The sequence below is a fragment of the Tenrec ecaudatus genome, chromosome 2, assembly GCF_050624435.1.
Source record: "Tenrec ecaudatus isolate mTenEca1 chromosome 2, mTenEca1.hap1, whole genome shotgun sequence".
Taxonomy (NCBI): domain Eukaryota; kingdom Metazoa; phylum Chordata; class Mammalia; order Afrosoricida; family Tenrecidae; genus Tenrec; species Tenrec ecaudatus.
In genome coordinates, this window is record NC_134531.1 from 155,828,260 (window position 1) to 155,853,920 (window position 25,661).

At 41.2% G+C, this 25,661-nt stretch overlaps 1 protein-coding gene across 4 annotated transcripts in view; it reads right to left on the reverse strand.

Annotated features, from left to right (window-relative positions):
- Window positions 1-2,026: 2,026 nt before the first annotated feature.
- Window positions 2,027-25,661, reverse strand: part of JAKMIP2 (janus kinase and microtubule interacting protein 2) — a 213,939-nt gene continuing 190,304 nt past the window's right edge. For 2 of the 4 annotated variants that reach the window (XM_075541786.1, XM_075541785.1), the window contains 4 exons: window positions 24,805-25,008; window positions 14,327-14,392; window positions 11,644-11,714; window positions 2,396-2,532 (listed from right to left, as the gene is read on the reverse strand). In XM_075541786.1, the coding sequence (XP_075397901.1) occupies window positions 11,664-11,714; window positions 14,327-14,392; window positions 24,805-25,008 (321 nt within the window). In that variant the 3' untranslated portion in view covers window positions 2,396-2,532; window positions 11,644-11,663. Of the gene's footprint in view, window positions 2,533-11,643; window positions 11,715-14,326; window positions 14,393-24,804; window positions 25,009-25,661 lie in introns of all 4 variants that reach the window. The other 2 variants (XM_075541784.1, XM_075541783.1) reach the window with 2 other exon arrangements.

Below are 25,661 nucleotides of genomic sequence, written 5' to 3' on the forward strand. Positions count from 1 at the left end.
TGAAATGGCGTAGATGCCCATGCTAGGTGCTTCTGCTGCTCTGGTTGGATTTGGTTTGTGTGACATAATCAGGTTTACAGGAGATATGAAAACTATTCATGTAAATGTTTTCCATTATGGTAGCCAGTTTGTTGTGGAATATAACATTTGAATCCACTTGTTCGCAGGAAAAAGGCATTTAATGAAATAGATGGAGTATGGATTTACCCAGATGGGCCCCGGAATGATGAAGGAAGAGCAAAGAACGAGACGTGTCTGAGATGTGGAAGAGTAATGTATCCTGTTTCATATTTCCCAGCTGAGGTTTGCTTGAGTTTGGTCAACAGACTGGAGACGAGACTGGAGCAGCAACCTGCAACTCTGCAGCAGCCCACGGCTGCGATCTATCTACTCGCACAAAGAATCTAAGAGGCTCGTTCTCTTTGTAAGAGGATATGCCATCTGACATCCCCCTAACGTGAAATGGATCATCAGGCTATTTGTATGATGTGTGTAAATTCCCTCCAATAATTAAGAACATGATTGGCTTGCCTATGATCAAAGTGGAATTTTTTAATGGCATGCACACACCGTAAGAAGTTAAAAGTTGCTCATCTCGCTGAAATGCACACTCTTCTACCTTACTCAACAGCATCATATGGACTACTTGCTAGAGATGATTATTTTTATTGCTAGTAATGTTCCAGGTAGCTTAACGGGAAAGCTGCAGTGCTTAGATCGAATCAAACGGAAGCACTGGTTTTATTATACAGGCAATCTTTCTCATCACCACGACAAAAGTCATACAATGAAACAATCACAGTAATTACAAAGCACTTTGTGCTGCTTCAAGCACCTCTTGTTCCAGAATTGCAAAAACTTTATGAAAAAGCATTTAACCCCATTTTGCAGATGAGGAAACTGAGGCACAGAGAGGTTAAGTGATTGGGCCAAAGATACCCGGGTCAGCAGTAGATAGAAGAACAAAAAGTGGGACATTTGAGTTCTAATTTTTCTTCTAAACTCAGTTATTAGCCTGGCTTTGAAAATACCAGTGCATAAAACCAAAGAAGAGGATACTTCACCCACATACAGAACGGGAGGTGTAGCATTTTGTAGAAAAGGTCTCTGGCTTCCAGTGCACACTCTCTATGTAGGGAAATTCTAGCCCGATACTTAGAAACTTGAAAACTTGAAAAAGTTGAGGTTGTTTTATTATCTACACTTATTGATGAGTGAAATGACCTTTATAGGAGCATCAATTTGCTCTCAAAGTTGAAGCCAAGACTTAGGGAAAGTACTAGCCATCTAATCCTCTCTGGTTGAAAACAACCTGCTCAGTAACAGAATGTTACTTCTACAATAAAATGTAGAGCTATCTTGTTGTCAGCTGTCTGGGGAGAAACAGTAATTCTAAAAAGACAAGAGGTTAAAATGATTTCGGTATATCAGGACACTTTAAAAATCATAATTTAATATTCACATCTCTGTTGCAAAGCCAACTTTTGGGAGATGTTTATCAAACATCTCCATTATGGTTGTATTGTTTTTTTTTTCCCCAAAGCATGTAACATATCAATTAGCAGGCAATTTTAAGCAGCCACCTGAAAATCAGTTATTTTGTAAATTAACAGATTTAGAGAGAATCTCTGACCCGTGTTTCCTATAAATATTGGCAATCTAATAACTAAGACAGGGATCTCAAGATTTAGAGAATCATCTTAATTTTCAATATGAATGAGATCTGTCTGTAGTTTGTCAAGGGAAGTGGGTTTGAGAGGAGGCCAAAGAAGCAGCAAATTGGCCTGTTACTATTTCTGTTATATGTTCCATGGTTCCTTGGCCTGGATTGCCAACTTTGTGGGGGTCACTGTGATCCACTTCTCATCTGTCATTTGGGGAACGCCTTCCACAAGCTCCTCCTTTTGCAGAAAGTCAAACGGATAACGCGTTTCTTCCCATTCACGTTGCAGGTGTCTCTGTTCCTGAGTTTTAATCAACAATACAGACAGAAAAGCAAATCCCTGTAGTAAGAAACCAGACTTTTCAATTAAACATTTTATTGTAAATAGGTCCTCATAGGTATTCCTCGTGCTTCATTCCCCACCCACCATTTTTTTTTAAATTTTCAAAATGATGTTTATTATCAGGACTAGTGTTTCCATGGGGTGTGGTGTTACATTAAAATGACCCCCCTGCACAGCAGGGGCAGAAATGTTTCATTGTAACTTTGGTTCCATGCCCAAGACACATCTTTGCTTGTTCTGCTGAAACTGACTTCCGTGTTGTATTTTCTTTACACAATATATGTTTATAGCTCCTTTCTTCTGGTCTGACATATACATGTTTCATTAAATGCAGCATATATTGTAGATTTTCGACAGGGTCATGTAAGAAACCTCAAAGAATGGCTTTAAAATACACAGCTGTAGTCCTGGCTACCGAGTAGTCCTTAGTATTTGATCTCCCTTTCACTGGTGTGAACAATTTCGCCATCGTTGAGGGTTTGGAAGCATGTGCCTTGCTAGGGTGTTTTCCATGTTGTCGGCTACTCTGTAAAACAGAAGGAAACATTGTTTAGTCATCGTTTCTCCTAACAGTTGAATAAAAAATGAAATATGTAAAAATTATTCTTTACTAATATTCAAGCCGCATGATCTTGTGCAAATTACATGACCTTTCTAATGTTAAGTACTTCACTTTCAATGAAACAATAAAAGCAACTATTTCTAAGATTGCTTTAGCACATACTTCTTGGTTCATAGTAAATGGTATTATTGATTATAGTTGTTGCTTAATTTCTTTGGGGTTTTCCAAGGCTATGCCCTTAAGAAGCTAATCAGGTCCCACCTAAGATGTTATTTTAAAAGCAGTCCCCATGCTCTTTAAAGATATTGTATATCATATCCCCCCCCCTAATGTTGCCAGGTTTTCTCCGCCCTGAATTGCTGGATGAAAGGTTCACTGCGAATGTAGTTGGGAGGGTGCCCTAGGTGACGCCAAGCTCTCTCTGAGTGTGCGTGGTTCCTGGGATCTGCAGGCCAGGACTTCCTCTAAGGCAACCTCTCTGGGTCTTCACTTGGGTAAAATTATAATGCATAATCCTCTCATCATAAAGCCGACGAATGAAATGGCAGAGAGGGTGTGCTTTCATGTGCTGCTCAAGAGTGGTCAGTAGAGAGTGAAAGACAAGGCTCGAGGAAATGGGATTTCCATTTTCGGCTGTGTTCCCAAGAACAAGTGATTCAACTTATCTAAATCTCAGTGTTTCTCATTGTGACTCATGCCCCATCAGCAAATGAAGGTTCCAAACGATGTGCTCCATCGCTGCCACTAGATCAAGTGCACTTTGAGGAGGCAGCTCTTCCCTCAGTTGTATTTTGAGTGTCCTCTGAGGTGCTCTTCTTCCAGATGTTGAAATACATAAGAATCAAATTGACTAAACATTAGTATGAGACAGTGGAGAAGCTCAGTATCAACAGCTAAAACAAGGTCAGGGGCTGACTGTGAAGTAGATCAATTGCTCATAAGTAAGTTCCAGGGGGAGGCAAGAGTAAATTAAAACAAGCACACGGAAGCCAAAATATGATGCAGAGTAAATCCTACCTAAATTTAGAGAACATCTCAAGCACGGATTCGACTCACTGAACACTAATGAACCCCAGGAAGGAAGGAAAGGTCACAAAAAGACACGAATGGAAAGGCCAAAGAGGATGTCAAAGAGAATCTGATATTTGACTTGCTTTTGCATGTACAGTCGCTAAAATGAATGGAAGAAAGGATGAAAGAAAAGAACTGAACAGAAAATTTCCATAGCTTGAGAAGATAGAATATTGCATTGAAATATGCAAAAGTCTGGAGTTAAAAAGTCACAAAGAAAAAACATGCTCAGCATATCTCAACCTGAAAGAATAAAATAAAAAAATCAAGCATTAAAATTTGCTGTATTGTAAGTATCTCTGGGCAAAATATTAATGTTGTAGGAAGAATGACAATAAAATGGAAAGAATACTTGGAGTCATTGTAACAAAAAAGAGTTGGTTGATATTCAACCAATTGAACAGGGAGTATATGATCAAGAACCAATGGTATTGAAGGAAGAAGGCCAAGATTCACTGAAGACATTAGTGAAAAACAAAGCCCCGGAATTGAACAGAGCACCAGCTGAAATACTTCAACAAGCTGATGAAGCACTGGAAATACCTACTTTTCTATTTCAAAAAACTTAAAGACAATTATCTGGTCAACTTACTGAAAGAGACCATATTTGTACCCATTCCAAATAAAGGTGATTCAGTAGTATGCAGAAATTATACTTAAACAATTATAAGTAAACAATATCATTAATAAAACAAACAAGTAAAGTTTTATTGAAGATCATTAAAAATAACTATAATAGTATATCAAAAGGAAGCTGCCAGAAATTCAAGTCAGGTTCAGAAAATTAAGTTGTTTAAGGCTGACGGCAGATCATGGTTCAAAGTAGGGAATACAAGAAATATGTTTACTTGCATTTTATTGACTGTGTCGAGACATTTGACTTTCTGGATCATAACAAACTGGGGATATCACTAAGAAGAACGGGAATTCCTGAACACTCCACCGTGCATGTGGAACATTTACTTGGATCAAGAGCAATTGCTCACACAGAACGATGGAATACTACATGGTTTAAAATCAGGAGAGGTGTGCATCAGAGTCATATTCTCTCACCATACTCATTCACTCTGCATGCTGAGAAACTGCACTACATGAAGAACATGGCTTCAGGATTGAAGGAAGGCTTAATGATCACGTTGGAGATGTCAATGGCACCAATTTGCTGGCTTTGCTGAAAGCCAGGCGGGTTTGCTGCATTTCTGATGACAAAGACTGCAGCTCCGTAGGGTTGCAATTAAGCTGACGGCGTCACGATCAACTGAGAAACATTGGCATTATGTGGAGTTGGGCACATTTTCCGTATAAGAACTCTTAGCATACATGTTAAAGAGCAAATATGGCACTTTGTGGAATAAAATGCCCCTGATGCAGGTCATTGTGTTTTCAAACAAGGCAGATGGATAACAAATAAGGAAAATTGGAGACGAAGTGATTCAATGCTGACAGAGAAATACTGAAAAGTTCTGCTGACTGCAGAAGGACAAACAAATCTGTCTTGAAAGAAATGAACCCAGAATTCTACTTAGATGTGAGGAGAGTGAGGTTTTGTTTCACATGCTTTGCAAAATTTCTCACTGGAGACCAATCCCTCAAAACAAGACTTGCCCCTCATCTATGTGAAAGTAGAGGCTCAGCACAGAAGAAGAGAACTCTCAGGGAGCTGGACTCAGCTAGTGGCCGCGATGCTGGACTCAAACATAACAATTGGCACAGGTTGGGCAGCGTTTTGTCACATGCGTTAGATCCAACTCCATGGCACCTAGCAAGCCTCGGTTTCCCTATGTATGAAATAATATTGCTATGAATATGCAACAGGTCTTTGCTGGAGCCATTTAAATGGTGAGCAATGTCCACAGCAGAAGAAATTTGAGAAAAAGCTTAGGTATTTTTTTTCTTTTGCGGGGAGGGGGGCTGTATGTTTGCAAAGGCACTTTGTCTGATTCCCAGATTAGATTAGATTGAAATGAAAAAGTGATGGAGTCAGAAAGAAGACTCCAGAAGAAGAAGTGCAGTCACTGGGGCCAGAAGGACGTTACGAAGGAAATCACCGTAGACTGCAGTATGTGGAAATTCAAAGACTCAGATGATGCTGGCAGGAGCCTAACCTGAATAGTGCTGCTCAAACACAGGCATGCCGTCTTCCTTTGCCTATTTGAGAAGCTAATTGGAGAGTGGTGGAAAAGCAGGACAGAGGGAATCACGTGCAGTTTAACCATCGCTCCTGTAATGAAAATTAAACCTTGCTCAAGGAAAAGTCCAGTCCCCCCCACCCCCACCCACCTCTACCCTTGGTTACTAGAAAGTGATTTTAAAGTCTCTGGAATGTCCATTCGGATGATCATCTTGTATGCCTTGGAATTCCGATGACTGGAAAGTCTAACATGATTATTTACGGTGGGGACATGGGCTCATGAACTATTAGTTCCAATCTTTGGAGGGCAGGAGACGAAAGGTATTCACCCACCTTTCAGAAGGCGCTGGAGAAGAAATGTTAGCCACGTGTTAGTACGTTATGGATCACCAATAAGAACTCTGAGTATTAAAGGTGTAGAAGCGCTTCCCCGTGGCCAAGGCGCTATGCATACTGTAATATATCATTACTGAGAGAGCGCTGCTGTCCGAGCCCCATGCAGAAAGCACAGCGGAAGTTCCACATTTGGCGTTTCTCTCCTGGATTCTCTCATGTGTTTCTTTCTTTGGCTACTTTCAATCTGTCTCCGTTCTCTTCAATAAATTGTAACTGTGAGTAAAGTAATTTTCAAAAATTGGTGTAATATCTTCTAACAAATTACTGAATGGGAGATGGTTTGGGGAAGTGCTCATAATCTGAGATTTGTGCCTGAAGAGAGATAAGTTATATGAACTAATGCTTCCATCTCCTTTGGCCTAGACTGCATCCAAAGGTCAGCTATGAATGTTGGGGAGTAGCACCGACAGTGAGAACCACAGTGCAGGCAGAAGGATGCCTCATGTCTCACAAGTGTGTCTTCTGGTAGAGGCAGTCTTTGCTCCTCTCATAAGGAAGACATAAAAAAAGTCAGTCAATAATGTCCAGAGAAACACCATCAACAACCAGAGAGGGCGCCATACACACTGTCAATAGAATTAAGAAGCATGTAGACTTATTATCTTCTCCTCCTCCCTGCCATCCATTGGAACTGAATCTTGAATAAGGAGAGAAAAGAGGGTTCTTAGAACCAGACCATAAACCCCTTCTGAAAGGATACTGGACTCAAGTCTAATGTAAGATAAAAGAGACCATGAGATTAAATTTGTAAACTAGACTGGCCTTTCCAAAATGGAGATTAAATGAAAAGTTAGGGAAACTACCTAAAGTGCAATTACAAGAGAGAAGGAAATAAGATAAAATCTAGGTGAGAGAGACCATTTAAGAGAAAACGAATGCATTCACATTTGTATGTGAACCCCAGAGAACTAGTTACAAATACTAGGGAGAGTTTTTCCTGTCGGAGGAAGTGGGGATGCAATCGTTAAACTCTCAAAAGCTACCTATCAGCGGTTTGAATCCACAGGGTCTTGTGCAAGAAAAGCCCTGGTGAAAATTCATCGCCTACAAAATCACCGGAGCCGGTGCCGCTCTGTCCACAGGGTCACTGTGAGTTGACCCAGACTTGACCACCAACATCAGGGGAAGTACAATAATGTATGCTGACAGATGGCCACCTAGCTAACGAGTAAGCATAGCTAACAATTTAAATTTATGGCAACAAATGAGATTTCTCCATTCTGTAGTAAATTTAAAGAAATGTTTCGAATGTATAAAAATGGCTCATTAAGGTATATATGTATGTGTACATAAAATAAATAGTAAAGAGAAAACATCTTTTACTTGCAAACTTTTCCGTTGATATGGTATCATAAATTAAAGTCCAACTTCTGTATAAAACACATAGGTATTTATTCTGGTTCTGTCCGTCATGACTGAGGTAAAAATCCATCATTTGAGTAAACACACATTAGTTTTAAAAGCAAGTAAACCTTTTTGGCCCATTTTTAAGTTGTTTCACTTTTTTGTATTTACAGCTTTCACTTTGATTGAAGATTTTGTCTATTTTTTTCTGGCCATTGTTGTTGGGGTTTTCTGTTTGTTTGTTGGCTTCGTATGGTTGTGTTTTGTTTTGCTTGATTTTCTGTATATGAAACACAGGATAGATGAATCTACAGATATAGTAATTGGATCGATAATTACCTAGAGGCACAGCAAGGGAGGAGGGGGGAAATTCAGAGTGAAATGCAGTGAGTATGAAAAGAAACGGTCCTGAAGATTTAGTGTGGTGGTGACTGCACCACTTTTCCTAAAATGACTGAATGATTGAATAGTATGATATGAGGTATCTGCCAATAAAGCTTTTTTTAAAAGTAAGTTGGTTAAAAGCAATCTATCAGACTGTTAATTTATGTAAGTTAAGGGGTATCTGTAAAATGAACTAAAATTTCTATAGATTGATTTAAATTGGCATTCTAAGTAACTATGGAATGATCTAATTGGTCATTCATTGATGACCAAATTTCAATGAGCTAAATGTTTGACCAACCACTGCCTTTGTGTCAATATTTTCCAACTCCCAACAACTGTAAGACAGAGTAGAACTGATACCTACGGTTTGAACTCCCAACAATTGAAGTTATCACTTCTGAAACTTGTCTGTGTGCTCAAGGATTCCAGGTGAATGAGCAAGATGTTGTCATCACTCACTTGTGACTCTGGCATTCACGCACTGAGTACACTGGTTGGATCTCCGAATATACTTGTTGTTGAGATATATGGATGTGCTATGTGGGTTCACTATGCTACGATATCCCTACCTGCTAGAAAGTGATTTTGAGTCTTTTTAAACTGCGTATTCAAGAACCTATGATTAAAATCTGTAGTGAACTCCTGTGATCCAATTACCACCAACAGCCATGAATCAAGAGCAGCAACCGTTCTCTCTTCCAGCTTCACATCTCCCTGTAAGGCCTACCACTGTCCAATCACGTTATTTGGGAACTGAAGGACCACCCCGAACACATTCCACTTCTTTAAGCCTCACATGCAATTTTTCACAGAGTAAAATGCTCATAGTTCGAATTGACTAGATGGTAGTTAGTCTTTGAGGAAAGGCTCAATCGATGGCATCAAAGGTTCAGAAGCAGAATTCTCAGCCCAGGCTCAATTCCTGGCCAATGTTTAGCCACCACCTGTGTGTTAGTGGAGGCTTGCTTATTTCTTTAATGCTGAACAGGTGTGCCAGAGCTTCTAAACTAAGACAAACTAGTAAGGAAGGTTTGATCATCAACCACCTACCGAAAATCAGCCCTGTGTATCCCAAGGGCAGTCTGCAACCCATCATGAGGGTGGTGCTGGGACGAGCAGCGTTTTGTTCTGCTGTGTATTGACAGCAGCTAATAAAAACATCTTTACATATAGTGTACATTAATGTTGGCTTTAATCTCATAGTATAGATCATTCATATAACGGAAAAAATCATCATAGTTATTTGCAGGATACTTTTTCTAACAGAAAAAACTTTTTTTCTTACCTTTCCTCTCTCTTGCCTGCTTTAGAGGTGTAAGCAGCTTAGATCAGCTCCCCAAAATGTCTTATATCTTTACAGTATCTTAATCTAGACTAATCCTTGGAAAGTGGATATGAAAGGGCAACTACTTGTTTAGAACTGAGGCTACATATTATGTGATAATACTGGAAGTTATCATTAAAAATGTATCTACTTTCAAATTCAGTAAATGTGAAAAATAGTTTTACAATAATTGTGAGTTGTTGGTTATTTAAATACAGACCAGGCAATGTGATACATTCTTTATATTCATAACCTCATTTAATTCTCACAACTCTACGTTGCACGTAGTATGACGATGAGCACTTTATGGAATAGGAAGCCTAATGTCTGATACATGAAGCAAATCACGTTAAGTCATATAGCTAGCAAATGGCAGAGCCAGGAATAAAACTTGAAACTTTAGAACGGAATAAACCCTTTTCTAAACTACTCATTTTCCTGTACATATTTATACACTCTAAATTTATTTTTGCATCACTTTTGCTATATTACCATTCAACACACAACTTCTAGGTGTCAAGTATCTGCTACCTTTTGGTAAAACGAATTAAGTTACAACCTTGTCCACGCCCCGAGGAGTTAAGCAAAATGGGAAAACTACACAGAGTGGAGTGCATGTTAATCTTAATGCTCAATAGCTACCCAGCCTGGCACTAATCATAGGCGGGGTCTCTGACTCCTCATGTTAGATGAACATACATGTTTCTCCACGTTGACAGAACACTCGCCTCTTCCACTCAGGACCCAGCTCTGTTCATTAGAGCTAGAGGATCTCGCGTGAGTGGCATGCTCAGTTTCATTAACAGAAGAATAAAAGCCCGCCCTCCTCCCGGGGGCTTTTGTGAGGCTCAGTGTATTCCATCTACAGCATTTGGCACGTATGCATTGGTTACAATTGTTGGTCGCACTCAACTCTACTCATTGTCTAGCTAGTACTTCGGAGGTGAGTTAGTCTTTAAACTACCTTGTAGTACTTATCACACAGCCTTATTTACACCGTTAATTTCTTTCTTCCTTTGAGGGAGGAGAGTTTGTTTTTCAGAACCTCTGGCCCCTATGATCCTTACCTAGAGAATCCAGAATCTCACCCCATTTCATTGTAAATGTTTTCAGGCATTTAAGATTCTCAGGTCTCTTCTTTCTGTGCTGTAAGACTAGTACTCATCTCCTCAAAGGATGTCAATCTGAAAAGAAAGTCTTTTGGAAGAAGGACTAAAGCCAGAGTCTTAGATGAGCGCAGGCATGTTTCGCGCAGATTGGTGTAGTTCTTTCTTCATCTCGGCCACGCTGAAGCACTCTGACTTGTCTGTTACCCCTCAGCTAATAGCGCGGATGCCCAGAGAGAGCTGGGCGTCTCTTTTCCATGTCGCATCTTGCTATATGAGACGTTAAACTGCATAAACTCCAGCAAATACCATGATACATGGATTTAGAAGAGCAGGTAGATTTTCCCCATTAAAAAAAAATGGTACTGAGACGCACGATTTCCATTGCTGGCTCGGGTATCAGAGCCATTTATTACACAATACATGGACTAGATTCTGCCCTCCACCTCTTTGCCTGTCTGTCCCACCTCCATGCTCAGTAATCTGATTCATTAAGCCTGAACGAAGGGTCTTTGGATTTGTGTTCTCAGTAGCATTGGGAATAACTGTCCTGGGTCACTTACCCATGTGCCCATGATATGTGGATTTGGGGATTTAGTAACTAATAAAATTATTTTTTACCTTCGAAATTATTGTTGGATGTTATTTGGGGTAAAAGACCCAGATTCACCTATTTCCTGCTTTCCTGAGTTCTGATGAAAAAGAGATTGGATGAAACGAGAATATTCTAAAAATCGCATTGTTAGCTTCTCTGATTTACAGACTCACGGCCTTTTCAAGTTGGAAGGGCTGTATTAAAGATACAGCCGCAGGGTTTCAGTTGACAGATAAAGAAACACTGCCGAGGAACTAAGTCGGTTGTCCTGAGATACACAGAGACTGTGATCTTCCACCAGTATTACAATCATTGACAGCGAAGTCCTGAGAACTGGATTTTGGGCAATCACGTCTGGCGGGAGCAGACCCCTTCTCCATGACTCCATGACAGGGGACAGCAACATTTGAAGCTTCCTCCTCTGACAGATTTCTGGGTTTACACAGATCCAGTGCAGCAGGGGGGAAAGCAAGGTTGCCCCCCACAATTCTATTCTCTTTTCCTAGCATGCTCCATAGTCACTTATTATCTTACCCAATTATTAGTTGTTCTTTAATTAGTTATTCAAATAGGTTGAATCTACTTAGTATCTTAGGACAGGTGAGCAAACCCAGGTTTTCTGTTTTTGTTTTTGCTAAACACAGGCAAGGTAACAGTATGCAGCATCCTTCATCTCAATTATCTTCTAGAACCACATTTTGAGAATGAAATAGCATCTTACCTTTAAGAGGCACCTTGACATCAAGGCCATAGAATAAAGGCAAGAGAGAAGAACAAGAATAGAAACAGAAACTGCAGAAGAAAAAGAAGACGGTTATGTACATCTGAATGTCCACAGCGCTAGTCAGGTAGCACAAAACCTCCGCGTCTCCACATTGATCAAGCCCTATCACTTCTCATAGCGACACCAAGTACCTTTTCATCTAAAACAACAACAATAACACGCATTTATATGTGAGGAAAATGATACACTGAATACTCGGTGCTTAAACTAGCAGTGATTTATTTACTTCAGAATTGTGAGGAGGTCTTACAGACAATTGGTCAAAGTTCCCAATTTTCTAATTAAAAAAAAAAAGCTCAGGGTATTAAAATAATAATCTAATTTCATGCAATCCCATGGCACATAGAGGGCTGGAGCTCATATCTCCTCACTCCTACCCCACTAGCTTCCATTGTCTCTACCTTTCATGTGTAGGTTATTTCAAAACCACAGAACATGAGGGAGGCTTTGCAAAGTGCATGGAAATAAATGGAATAAAAAGATAATCTATTTTCTGAAAGGCCTTTGTATGATCAGAGCATGTACTGATGTCAATGCTGTCATGATTTGGCTAGGGGGGCAGGTTTGGGGATGAAGGCAGAGAAGACTGAGTGTTAATATCTAAGCTAAACGCAGGATTAACTATCCATCGTGCAGCACGTCTGAGAGGGGAGAATATACTCTTAGTTATGGCAGTGGGCAGCAGGTGTAAGTTGGGGAGGCTCTGGACAATTGAAGAAGGATCACCTTCCTACGGACATGAAATATGCTTTTACTCAGTGAATATTTCTGAAGATGAATGCATGGTGTTCTAGCTGTCATACAGCTGAGAAAGGTTTATCCTCATTTAGATTGTGAAAGTTAAATGGAGTCCAATTTACTTCTCTTCACCGAGAATCTTCATTAGAAAATAAGTTAATTGGTTGGACAAACCAGTATGGAAGTAATGGTATAAATAAATCCACAGGTCACAGGTCAGGCCTGTTTTTTAAAAAAAATATTGATTTCCTTAGTGATTTACATAAAGTAAATTTTTGTTTTGTTATCAAAACACTCCTTTGGATATTGTATCTCTGAATATTCTTATATTGGACACATTATTTACATATTTTTGTTATTATCACTGCTTATAGGACTATTGAGTTACTATGACTGAACTGTATTATCAAGTTATAAATATGGTGCTAGAAGCCTTGTACAGGAAACTTGTCATTCTGAGAAGCAGATATGCTAGGCTTTTCTTCCATTCTTTGAAGACGGAGAACGATATAATAATGTCACCCCAGACAGAGAGTTTGGAGGCGAAGGGAAGAGGAAGGCTTCTTCTATTAGGTGGTCAGATACCAGCATTGCCTTTCTGGTCACGAGGAGCTAGCTGTCTCTCACTTGGTTTTCCATAACAGGCTTAGTAGATATAATGTGGTAGGTGAATCGTGCAATTGGGTCAGATAGCTTGAAATATCGTTTATATAATGTAGTGCAAGCAGTTTAATCCCTCTGAAGGATCACATCAATAGCTGTCTGAAAAGGAGTGTACTCTGCTTCGTCTGCCTGAAAGCATGAGTAAGAGAATCCAGGGAGCAGCTGAAGGCAGCAGGCTATGCATGAGGACGAGCGGCACACGTAGTTTAAGGAGTGTGCTATTTCCTTGGCGTTGCCTGATTTGCGTGAGCCGCCGCCTACAGCATCAGGAACCGAGGGAGAACGTAGATGTGTCCCGAGCACGTGTTCAAGGAAGCGTCATCACTGACATACGTGCGCTTTAGGCTTGTCGGTAGTTACAGCTGAGACCAAGCAAATAAAACACTTTGCCAAGGAAAGGTGTGCAGTGTTAGTCTGGTGGTGTCTTCGGGTAAGTGTTTGGTTGCTAATAACAAAGTCGATGGTTCAAACCCCAGGAACCCTCTGAAGGAAGGGGACTGTGAGGCAGTCTCTCCAGTTTTCGAGGCAGGCAGCTCCTGCCAGTGAGTCAGCCTGGGCCTCCAGAGAAAGCCCTCTCTGCGTCTGCGTGTGTTTCCCAACTTGGGTGTGATCATTTGCTGTTGTGTAAAACTGTCTAGTTCCTTGGAGCACGATCGTTCTCCGTCTGAGCCCTCCCCCTGCTTTTATCACTCCTGTGTTTTAGGCCCGTTCTGTGGGGCCCACAGCGGCAATGTTTGGGTCAAGTTGGGTGACTTGTTATCCTTTCAGACAACTCGGGGAGTAACACGAGGGGTTCATTATGATGGGCCAACATGAAATTCTGTACTTAAACTGGTAGCACAAGGAAGAAAGGGTTTTTATAAAAAATAAAGGAATTTTTAAAGGCGATAAAAAAGGCTTTTTAAAGAACAAATGATATAGAACAAAATAAAAAGAAGAGAACTCTGGGAAGCAAATGAGGATAAGGAAGAGGAAAATGAGGTACTAAAACATAGAAAAAGAGAGCGACACAAATGGCAAAAAAGTCAAGCCCTGATGTTAGATCCTTTATCAGAATCCAGGTGCCTGATTGACCAGGAATTTAAGGAACTGTACCTGGCTACATAACACACACAGTAACTGAGATGAAGAACAGAAAACACAGAGAATAAATAAAAATCACCAGTATATTCAGATTAAACAACTAAAGGTTACCACATATATTCAATTTAAAACATACCTTTTCTTCTAAGTCCTTTATCTGTCTTTTCTGGATATCTGTTTTATCTTCTAAGTCTCTAATTCTCTGAAGAAAGAAATAAGAAGCCATCAATGTACAGAAACCTCACTGGCTAACTAAACCACATATATTTCATAAGGCCGTCCCTGTCTCATGACCAAGTTCCATTTCCATGACTCCATCAGTGAGCATCTAAGGCTACCATCAGCAAATCACACACTGCAATTTTATGTACTACATATTACTATTGAGATGCACAAACAGACAAACAAAGTGGCAGACCAATGTAGTTCTCCATAACTCAACTCCATCATAAATCTGGGATTACCTGTCTATGTGTTACTGTTCTTTAAAAGGTAGTGACGTGCTGCAAAAATTTCCCATCATTGTCACGCAAAATCATTGTTACTGAGTATAATTAAAAATACCCATTGGCTACCTTTTCCCAGTGGGCCTGTCCCTGCAGACCCCCTGCCTAATGAAAGTGCCCTGGGGCTGCTGCCGTCAGGCTCCGCGGTAGAAGTGGGAGTGCCACAGAAGGAAGAGGAAAGTTCACAAAACGCAAACGACACCTTTCGCTTCATTTTTGCTAACCTCACTTTTCAACCTCACTTCGATTGCAACATTGTTTTAGGCTGAAAAGTCTTCAGAAAACCACATTGGGGAGTTCTTTAAAACAAAGTAGAAATCACACATCAACAAAAGTTCTATGGAGGGAACTGATAAATTAAGGGACAACATCACAGGGTAACAAAAGTAGCACAAAACATCCTGAAAACCCAACTAGTCTTGAATTGTATTTGAACTCACCTATCAACTATGTAAAAAATGTTACTAATTTAACAGCGCTAATTTAATTGATTTGATTTATATCTGGCCATCTACAGGCTTTTTATAATTACTTCGCATGACTATGAATTGGTATCAACTTGATGACTGCCAGTGTTTTAATTAACAAATTGTAAGTTCGTTATTCAATGTCACCTGTTGGGAATAATTAGGAACTAGAGGATGATCTGAGAAGGAAACAAAGGGCAACCTGGAAGCGGAACAGTTGATGACAGAGAGAGACTTCGGTAATGCCTCACATGGGGGAAAAGGAGACATGCAGGAACCAAACCCTCTGGGAGGTGGAAATCACATCCTCTTCTCTCTAAAGCAGCAATTTGTCACCCAAGAGGCATTTGGCAATGGCTTTTTGCATTTCATGTATTTGTTCTAAAGTGTTCAGTCTAGGGCATATTCAGAATCTGTGCAGCCTTCACCACTATGCAATTGTCCCGATGTTTTTGATGGTCATGACTACAGGTGGTGGAGAGGCTGGCATCTAGCAAGGAAAGGACGGGACACTGGTACACAGGCTACAACGAATTAGCTGAACCAGGGTGTCAGTAATGCAGAGGCTGAGAAACGCTGCTGAGATTTAGCCTGAGAAAACGCTGTGTTTTAGTGAGAGTGAGACCTTGAAATCATACAAACACGAAAGCTGGAGAAAGGGTAGGACTTCAATGCTGATGGTGTGTGTGTGTGTGTGTGTGTTTCTGTATTTCTTTAGAGATGCCCATGCTTTAAAACTACACCAAATATAAACATTCACTACACATTTTCACTTTGATCATGCAAGTAATCCTTTGGTATATCTATGGAATATGACAGTAAATATTATAATGAGAAATTCATGAGCATGTCATTTATTGGATGATTTCTTCAGCAGTTAAACTGTGCTATTGGGTACCTCCTTACACATTCAGGACGGTGTTAGATTTAATTGATAAAAACTATCCATTCGTTTCTGATCTCTAGGCACTCTGAGAACCATATGGGGAGAGAAACTTAAAAGCAACAAGAACAATACAATTACGTAAAAGATGTTTGCACTGTAAAAGTCACGAGCAACTTCCTGGAACCCCACCTACTGCCACCCAGGAGAGCCTAACACAGAGTGGATCTGTCAGGCAGTGGAGGGTGGAGGGCTGTTCCCTCGGATGTCCAAGGCTGTAAATCTCCATGGAAGCAGAGGGCCTCAAGCTTTTCCTGCTGAGGAGCGGCTTGGTTCAAAACACTGACTTGGCTTTCACTTAGCAGTTCAATGCTTAAGTCACGAGGCCAACAGGGCTCCTTTTAGCATGAAGAAAATGCCCATGCATATTTATTAAATGAATGAGTTATGCTACATTGTATGAGATACGATTTATTTTTTTCTTCCCAACCCTTTGCTCTCGAATCGAATTAGACTTCAACATTAGTCCCTTTCTAACCAACGTCTTTTCATTTCTACTGCTGCCAAATATGCCAGGTCACCATCAGCTCCTATCAGGTCCGGTACGATAGCTTACTAACGGGTCTTGCTATTTGTCTGCCTATGCCCAGGTATGGCAGTCCGGGTGAACTCTTGCAGTGCATGCTGCTACAGCAGTCCCTTGAGTCTAAAGGGAGCGAGCAATGGAAAGCAGAAAGGGCGAGACTGCTTTCAGAGCCTACATGATTTGGGCCTCTCAACTTTGCCTCCCACTAACCTCATTCTGGCTGGTGCTGGATTCTCCTGCCATACTGGCCTTCTTTCTGTCTTTGACAATTTCAAGCTAATTCTCATGATTGAGACTTCACCCTTGTTGTTCCTATACTTCAGGACCCTTTGCAAAGATCTTTCTGTGGCTGCTTACATCTCATCACTTGTGCTACCCAGACATCTTCTGAGAGGTCTTCTCTCACCAGTCAATGCAAAGTTGCCAGTTCTACCCCTGAATGTACACACCTATTGCACAATTTTCCTCAAAGAACTCTTCGAAACTACCTCAGTCACTTGCTCCTTTGGGTCTTTGCTGTGTTCTTTTTTATCTGTAAAATATGTGAAAGTAGTGACCTGCATGTCTTTGTTCATCAATACTTTTCTAATACCTGTAATATACTGAAGGCCATCAATAAATGGTTTGAGATGCACATATAATATGGACTGGGATGTGCCCCTTTCCACAATGTGTCCCCATTCTGGCTGTCTGGAAGAAGGACAGGTAAAAGGAGAGCACTTTGATAAATGCGGCAGAAATTGGGGGGCATATCAGGATAAACAGTTGTACAGACAATAGCTTACAGGTATAGCATCCAAAACCCAAATCAGACCCGAACATGCTCTGTCTCAGTGGAAATGAAGATATGCTATGGAGAATAATCTGTAATCAGGTTTTCCATTTTTAAAAAAGTTTTTAAAGGCTATGTCCAGCTAATGAAGGACCTAAGGAGAACGACATAGGATTTAACTGGAAATAAGATTTTGAGCAGAAATGTAACCTGAAGAAAGCAGAGAAGAATCTGTTATCGTCACATGACAAACTGAATGTTCCCCAGCCAAAGGTCTCAGCAGCATATGCTTTCCCCCTACATACTAAATTATGTCATCCCTAGCTTTCTGTGTCATCATGACTCAGAAGATGCGACGGCAGTGAGTTGGGTTTAGTTTTATGTCTTTGAGAAACCCGAAGCCCTGTGAGTGCAAGATCTATGGGTGCCTTCTCTGTTTCTTGTGTAGTTTAGAACACACAGAAATTAGTATTTTGAATGTTTGATTGGGGGAATTGCAATAATGAGGTTGGCCCGCCTCAGATCACATGTGACAGCAGCGGGAGCCATTATAGTAAGAGAAGAGCCCCACAGGACAGGATGGCGAGCGCACAGGACTGGGATGGCGAGCGCACAGGACGGGATGGCGAGCGCAGACAGGCGGGACCCGTTTCAAAAACACTTCGGGTGAACTGTCAGTTGGAAGTGGTGCTGTATTAACTATTGGAGGTAAAAGAGGCCCCCCGTGGCCCCAGCCTGCGTGACGAGTGGGAATTACTTGATGGTACACAATACGAAGGCAGAGAGGGAAGAAGGAGATAAGGATAAACATGCATATATACGCTTAAGGGTTTACTAAGAGCCAGCAAAGCAGAAATTTCGAATGGTTAGTGATATGCTCTAGAATTGAGACTTAACTACATGTTAACCTGTACTATGCCCTCGCCAGTACTTTCTGAAATAATCCTATGAAGCTAAGCTACTGACTAAAAGGGGAGGGGAAGAGTAAAAGACACCTGAAATAATTTTTAAGACACCTCATTCTGATGAACTTATGTTTGTGAGATAGAAAGAGTCCATGGGACTCTATGAGGCTCAGAAATAGCAGGTCCCTATCACCTCAGCCTGAAGATCTTAACACAAAGCTAATACGCAGAACCAAATTCTTTAGCATTAATCAGTTAACTAAGGTTATCGCTTCAGGGGTGATAAATGTAAATATATAATGTATATAATCAGTTAGCTAAGGTTTATGGTTCCTAAAGATATACCACTAGAATTTCAAGTACCAGCAGGATTCCCCAAAGCGAACAGGCTTGAGCAGAACTTCCAGAGTCAGAACAGACTGTAAAGCAGGGATACAGCAATCACATCAGAGAATGAACCACAAAAAAATCTCGTGGACAGCGTCTAAACACTGTTAGACACTGAAAAGCTCATACACAGCAGATAGTTACTACAGTGTTGGAGACAGAGCCAGCCGGTCGCAAGGCACTCAAACTGTGACTGAGGAAGGGATGCCTTCTCACAGCAGAGTCCACCACGATGGCGTTGATGGAGCACAGCCTTCAGGACTGTCATTTGCAGAGGGGCATGCACGCTCAAGATGAGAAGAAACAGCTGCAAACAATGGCAACTTGGAAGATATCAATCTAGGGTTTGGAAGTCAAAAAGGAAACGGGATGCATGAAGAGAAATACCCTAGTCAGTGACCTAGACTTCATTCAGGCATTTTGAATCAGCAGTCTGATGTTTCACTATGCTGGGTGCAGTGGTTAGGCTGTAGGCTCACTTCATACCTAGTTGAATGTGTAGGGATGGAGTCCAAACTATCATTCGGGTCACAGCCTGGTGATGCCTCCTTAGGGGTGCGACTTTTTATAAGAGAAACCCTGGGCACCCTCCCCCCATCCCCACCTCCTCTCTCTTTCCTGCCCTTGCCTTCCTGCTTTCTTGGATCCAGTGTCTGCCTCCAGGAGAGGCCCACGTAGGCAGCCAACCTGGAAGCTGTCAGCCATGTTTACACTGACGTTGGAGTCCCACAACTGTAATCACCAGCCTGTGACCTTCCTGTTTCCTGCTTCACCCCTCAGCTTACCAGCCTGAAGCTACTGGAGTCTGAAGAGGGCTCTGGTTCACGTCAGATTCAAGGACTTGAGTTGGATTGGGTTGGAACACATTCTTGATAGAAAGCCACTACTTCATATAAAGTTCTTCCTTACACATATATGAGTGTCACTGGTTTTCTTTCTGGAGACCACCAGCCTAATACACCAGGAATGACAAATTCAAGGGGAATGGCATCACATTCGTTGTTGAAAGGGACATTTCAAGACCCATCATGAAGTCCGACATGGTTTTTAAAGAGAAAAATCTCTGCATACAAGAAAATCCAGTCAATATAATTTTATTCAAATTCATGAACCAATCACTAACATTAGTGATGCAGAAATTGGAGAATATTACCAAAAAATGTCAGTCTGAAATTGACAAAACATGCAACCAGGATGCATTGATAATTTTGATGGATGGAATGCAAAAGTTGGAGACAAAGAGGAAGGAACAGTAGTTGGAAAATATGATTGTAGTGACAGGAACGAGCCTGGAAAGTACGTGATAGAGTTTTGCAAGACCAATGACTTCTTCATTGCAAAGAGCTTTTTTCAACAACACAAATGGTGACTGTACACACGGACTACTTGAGATACAATGCACAGAAACCAAATTGACTACATGTGTGGGGACAGATGATGGAGCAGTCCGGTATCAGCAGTAAAATGAGGCCAGAGATCTATGTGGAACAGACCATCAATTGCTCCTATACAAGTTCAGGTTGAAGCTGCAGAAAATTCAAACACATCTACCCGAGCCAAAATATGGCCGTGAGTATATCTCACCTGAATTTCAAGAATATTTCAAGAAATATTTGACATATTGAATACTAATAACAGGAGATATTAATGAGCCGTGGGATGCCATCAAGAACATCATACACGAAGAAGTAAAAGGTCATTAAAAAGACAGAAAAGGCCAAAGGGATGTCAGAAGAGACTGAGACTTGCCCTGAAGTGCAGAGCAGCTGACGCCAATGGAAGAACTGATAAAGTTGAAAAGCTAAACAGGAAATTTCAAAGGGAAGCTTGTGGAGACAAAGTAAAATATTCTTAATGGGCAGTACAAATATCTAGAGTTAGAAAACCAAAGGGGTAGGATATTCGAGTTATAATACTGAAATATTATATGGATAAAATATTGAACAACTCAGGAACTATAAAACAGTGGAAAGAATGCACAAAAACCACTGTACCAAAAGGAACTAGCTGACATTCAACCATGTCAAGTGGAAGCATGTGGTAACAAACAAACAGTGGTGTTGAAGGAAGAAGTCTGCGCTGTGCTGAAGGTACTATCCAAAACCAAGGCTCCAGGAATCGACAAATTACCATGTGTTTCAACCAGCTGATGAATTACTGGAAGCATTCACTCATTTATGACAAAAAACGTTGGAAGGCAGCTACCTGGCAAACTGACTGGAAGAGTTCTAGATTTGTAATCATTCCAAAGTAAGATGACTCAATAGAATGCACTGATTATAGAATAATATCATTGATAAGTAACATTTTGCTGAAGATCATTCAACAATAGCTACAGCCGTACACTGACAAGGAACTGCCAAAAATGCAGGCCAGATTCAGACATGGAACAGGATGTCACTGAGGACTTCAAATGGATCTTGGCTGAAAGCAGAGAATACTAGAACAATTATTACTTATGTTTTATGGATTATGTAACAGCATGTGACTGTGCCGATCTTAACATTATGGACAGCTTTGAGAAGATTGGGAATTCAAGAACACTTCATTGTGCCCACGCAGAACCTGTACATGGATCAAGAGGCAGTTGTGTGAACGGAACAAGGGAATACTATACGGTTTAAAATCAAGGGCAATGTGTGTGAGAATTGTATCCTCTCAACATAATTATTCAGTCTGTAATGCTGAGCAAATCATCAGAGAAGCTGGATTATATGAAGAAGAATGAGGCATCAGGCTTAGAGGAAGACTCATTAACCACCCGTGATATACACATGATACAACCTCGCTTGCTGAACGTGAGCAGGACTTGAAGCACATGTTTTTGAAGATCAAGGATTGTAGCCGTCAGTATGGGCTAAAACTCAAGGTAAAGAAGACCCAAATCCTCAGAGCCGGACCAACATATAACACCAGGAAAATTGGAAAAAAGACGAACGTTGTCAAGGATTTCATTGCTTGGATCCACAATCAATATTCATGGAATACCAACCAACTAATCAAGAGATCAAACGACACACAACATTGGTTAAACATCTGCACATGACCTTTTTTCAGTGTTGAAAAGCAAGGATGCTACTTTGAAGCCCTGACCCAAGCCATGGTTTTCCAATTTCCTTATACGCATTCAAAAATTGATAATTAATAAGGAAGAATGAAGAAAAATGGATGCATTTGAATCAGGGTGCTGGGAAAGAATATTGAAAATACCATGGACTGCCAAAAGGCAAATAAAACTGTCTTGGAAGAAGTACAGCCAGAATATTGCTGAGGCAAGGATAGTGAGACTTCACCTCACACACTTTGGTGACATGGGGGGCTGGTGAAGAAGAGGAAGGCCCTGGCTGAGGTGGACTGAACATGGGCTCACACATAAAAAGAGCTGCGAGGAAGGGGCCGAGCTGGACAGCGCTTTCTTCGGTTGCGCACATGGTCAGTATGAGGCTGAACTGAGTGGACAGAACCTAACGACAGCTGATCAAAGAGGCTCAGAGAGATGACAAGATCCTAGAGGGCATGTTGCTAGTTGAAATGAGTGAATTAAAAAGGGACAAATAATTTATGAGATCAATACTGTAATAAGTAAAGAAAAGGGTTTCATGCTAAAAGAAGCATTCTTTGATGGCTACTAGGGTGGCAGGGACAGAGGAGGAGAAGAAGCCATGGGGTAGAGGGTAGGCACATTTTGAGTGAAGGGGAAGTCAATATATATTAAGAGGAAAGGTAGGGAAAACATCATGGGAACATGGAAGACACAGGGGCGGGGGTGGGGGTGGGGTTTCAGAGTGAAAGGCAATAGAGACAAATGGTGCTACATAAACAAACCTGCCATGACGGTGTTCTACGAGCAAAGGCTTGGACAGACATGCAAGGCTGGACAGCTGTGGGAAGGGGAGTGGGAGTATAACTATAAATATATAGAGACATGGCATTTCCTTTTATTGCAAATATATATATATACACATCCCCACGGATATGGTGGCGCATACAGGGGATAAAGTTATGGCAACTTCTTAAACATAATCACCTGAGGGAATGAATCTCTGGGCTTGGGAGATCAGAACCCTAGTCTCGGGGGACACCCAGGTCAATTGGCATAGCACACTTCACAAAGACAACATTGGACATTCTACGCTGGTGAGTAGTGACTGCGGTCTTCAGAGCCCATGAACAGTTGTGTAGGTGCAAACACTGGCTTCTCTATGTCTGGAGGAAGGAGAGCGGTGAAGATCAAAGGATGCATGGAAACAATAGTCCAGTGGAAACACAGCTAGTCCATGCAAACATCAATCTTCCCCACCCTGAGGCTGGAAGCAAGATGGCACCTTGCTTCAGTACCGATTGCTCTGAAAAGGATCGTAGTAAAAGGTTCTGAATGGAGTGGGAGAAAAATGTGGCTCAGAACCTAAGCTCACAAGATAGCAGGCTCACTAGTTGCATAGAGACATGGGCGACCCTGTATGTCTGCACTGAACTCCACTCCTTGTTGGAACAATCAACCACTGATGACAAACAGGCAGCATTTACCCAGAGGCAGGGAGTTAGCACAGAAGAAGGAATGGAAACCGGCAACAGGGGGAGAAAGCAGGAAAAAAGCTTAATTGCAGTGGGTGAGCTGACACAAGCCAGATGTGCAATGGAAGCTGGTGATCCTCTCTGAAAGCCTTCAGCTGAATTACAATAAAAAGTTAAACCACACACACTCACACGCACACACGCACACACACTCACATGCACGCACGCACACACACACACACACTCAAAGTGATGGCAAACTTTGAATCACAAATAAAATCATTGGAAAAAGAAACACCTCTCTGGTTTCACAACATGACCCCGATTTATTGAGATAAACAAAATGTTATTGCAGTGAAAGAACGTTTTAGGGAGAAGGAACTTCCAAACCCTGCTCAAGAAGCGAGTCTCAATAGTGCCGCAGTCTATCATTAGTGCTTTAAAAACTCCTTACAGAGGTTGAAATCTAAGCTTTTGTGATGGAAGATGCAAAGTTGTTCATTTTAACGAGCTTGTATTTACCATCTCTGGGTCAGATGGCTTCAACGTTTCCTGCTAACTTAAACAGCCTGTTAAGTCCGTAAAGACCCATAAAACTCCTTGCTATCTCTGAAGTTTGCTGCCATGCATCTCATGAGTTACTGTCATTGATGTTATTACAGAATCTCTGTTCCCTTCTACTGCCATTGATCTCTGATAGTTACACAATGTTTACCTCCTGTAGAGTCCACCTTGACTTTGGACTAGTTGCTTCTTACAAGTTGTCTGACACTTTCAATCCTGGAATTCTTAATGGCATTCGCTTGTTAACGTGGGTCCCAGCCCTCACTTGTGAAGCCAGGGCATGAGGAGTTAAAAAGAAGAACTTGGGGTAGAGTTCAGTATTGGGTGTTGGTCTGGTTGCGTCATGGAAATCATGGATGACCCAGCTTCGTGGGAGCGGGAACTTGGAGTCAGGTGGGCCAGGGTTAGGTCCTGGCGCTGTTGCTTATTGTCTGTGTCACCTGGGGCAGATTGCGGTGGCACTCAGTCTCAGTACTGTCACCTTCCAACTGGGATAAGAAGAATGCGTATCTTATAGGACTATTGTAAAACTTAATTGAAATGATGCAAGCAGAGACCTCATTTTAGTTTCTGATATAGCAAATGCCAACAAATAAGCAGCAGCTTCCAGCCTGTGCGGTTGTTGCTGTTTATTCCGGGAGTAAAGGGACAGGTCGTTGCTCTTGCCTGTACTATTCAAGGTTTCTGAGTAGGCGAGGTTATTGACTGGGATGAATAATACAAAGGAAGCATGATTTAGTCCCTGGAAAGAATCCTGTTTCCTTGCATCGAGGAGGCTAATCAGCTCTACAAATAATGTGATGTCTCTGAAAAGCCCGCTCTCTCAAGATTGAGTGATTACAAAATTGACATCTGGTATCTGAGTGAAGATTACTGATGAAAGGGGGTGGAAAAGTCATTTCTTTATTCTCTGTGTACAATGTATCATGTGCTCAACATGAAAGGTTGGGACCATGTTTCTTTGTTCTTAGTGCTAAGTTCACTTCCCTTAGCACTAACCCTGTGCAGACAGAGTGACTCGGTTCTCACCTGATGGGCTTGTTGAAGGAGCTCCATTCGCTCCTGAAGAATCTGACAGTCATATTCTCTGCTCTTTCTCAGCATCTGCCGCCGTAACTTTTCTACTGCCGTCCTCAGCTCTTCTTGCTGTTTTTCACTTAATAATTCACCAAACTTGATGACAGTTTCTTGCTGCAGTGCATTGTACAAAGTGGCTTCTAGTTCCTGGATCCTCTGGCAAATAGAATTATACAGGTCTAACTCTGGCACTTAATAGCACTCACGTGTGATAGCTGACTGTTACGCGTATGGACGCACATTGTTATTGAAATGCACAAGGGGTTTCACAGAGTTGGTGGAAAAATTCTATTATCTTTTCATTTCATTTTTCAATCAACTTTTTGAAGCCCCTCATATTACTTTAGTCTTATAGTTTTTAATAATAGAAGAAATTTCAGAAGTTACGTGGTCTATATACCCTTCCTATGACCCTCCTTTGAAATATGCCATAGGGACAGCCAGCTAAAACATGAACTTCCTTCATGATGGGGAGTTGGTTCCTTTTTTGGGCTCTTGCTCACTTCAGGTTTAATCTATCTTGGTGGCACTGTTGGGGAGGTAGTGGACTGCTAACCCGAAACTTGGCTGCGTTGAGGAGAAAGTTGAGGCTACCTGCTCCCATAGATTTACATTCTTGAAAACTATGTATCGGGTCACTATGAGTCAGAGTTGCTTATGTGAAGAAAAACTACTTTAAGTTAGGGTGATATTTCAGGTACCAAATGCCACTTATCTTCTACATAATAAACATCTGAACTTGAGAATGGCTTCCTGGTGTCCACTTAGTTCCCTGAAGTAAAAAGTGGGAACAGATCTAAATCAATGCG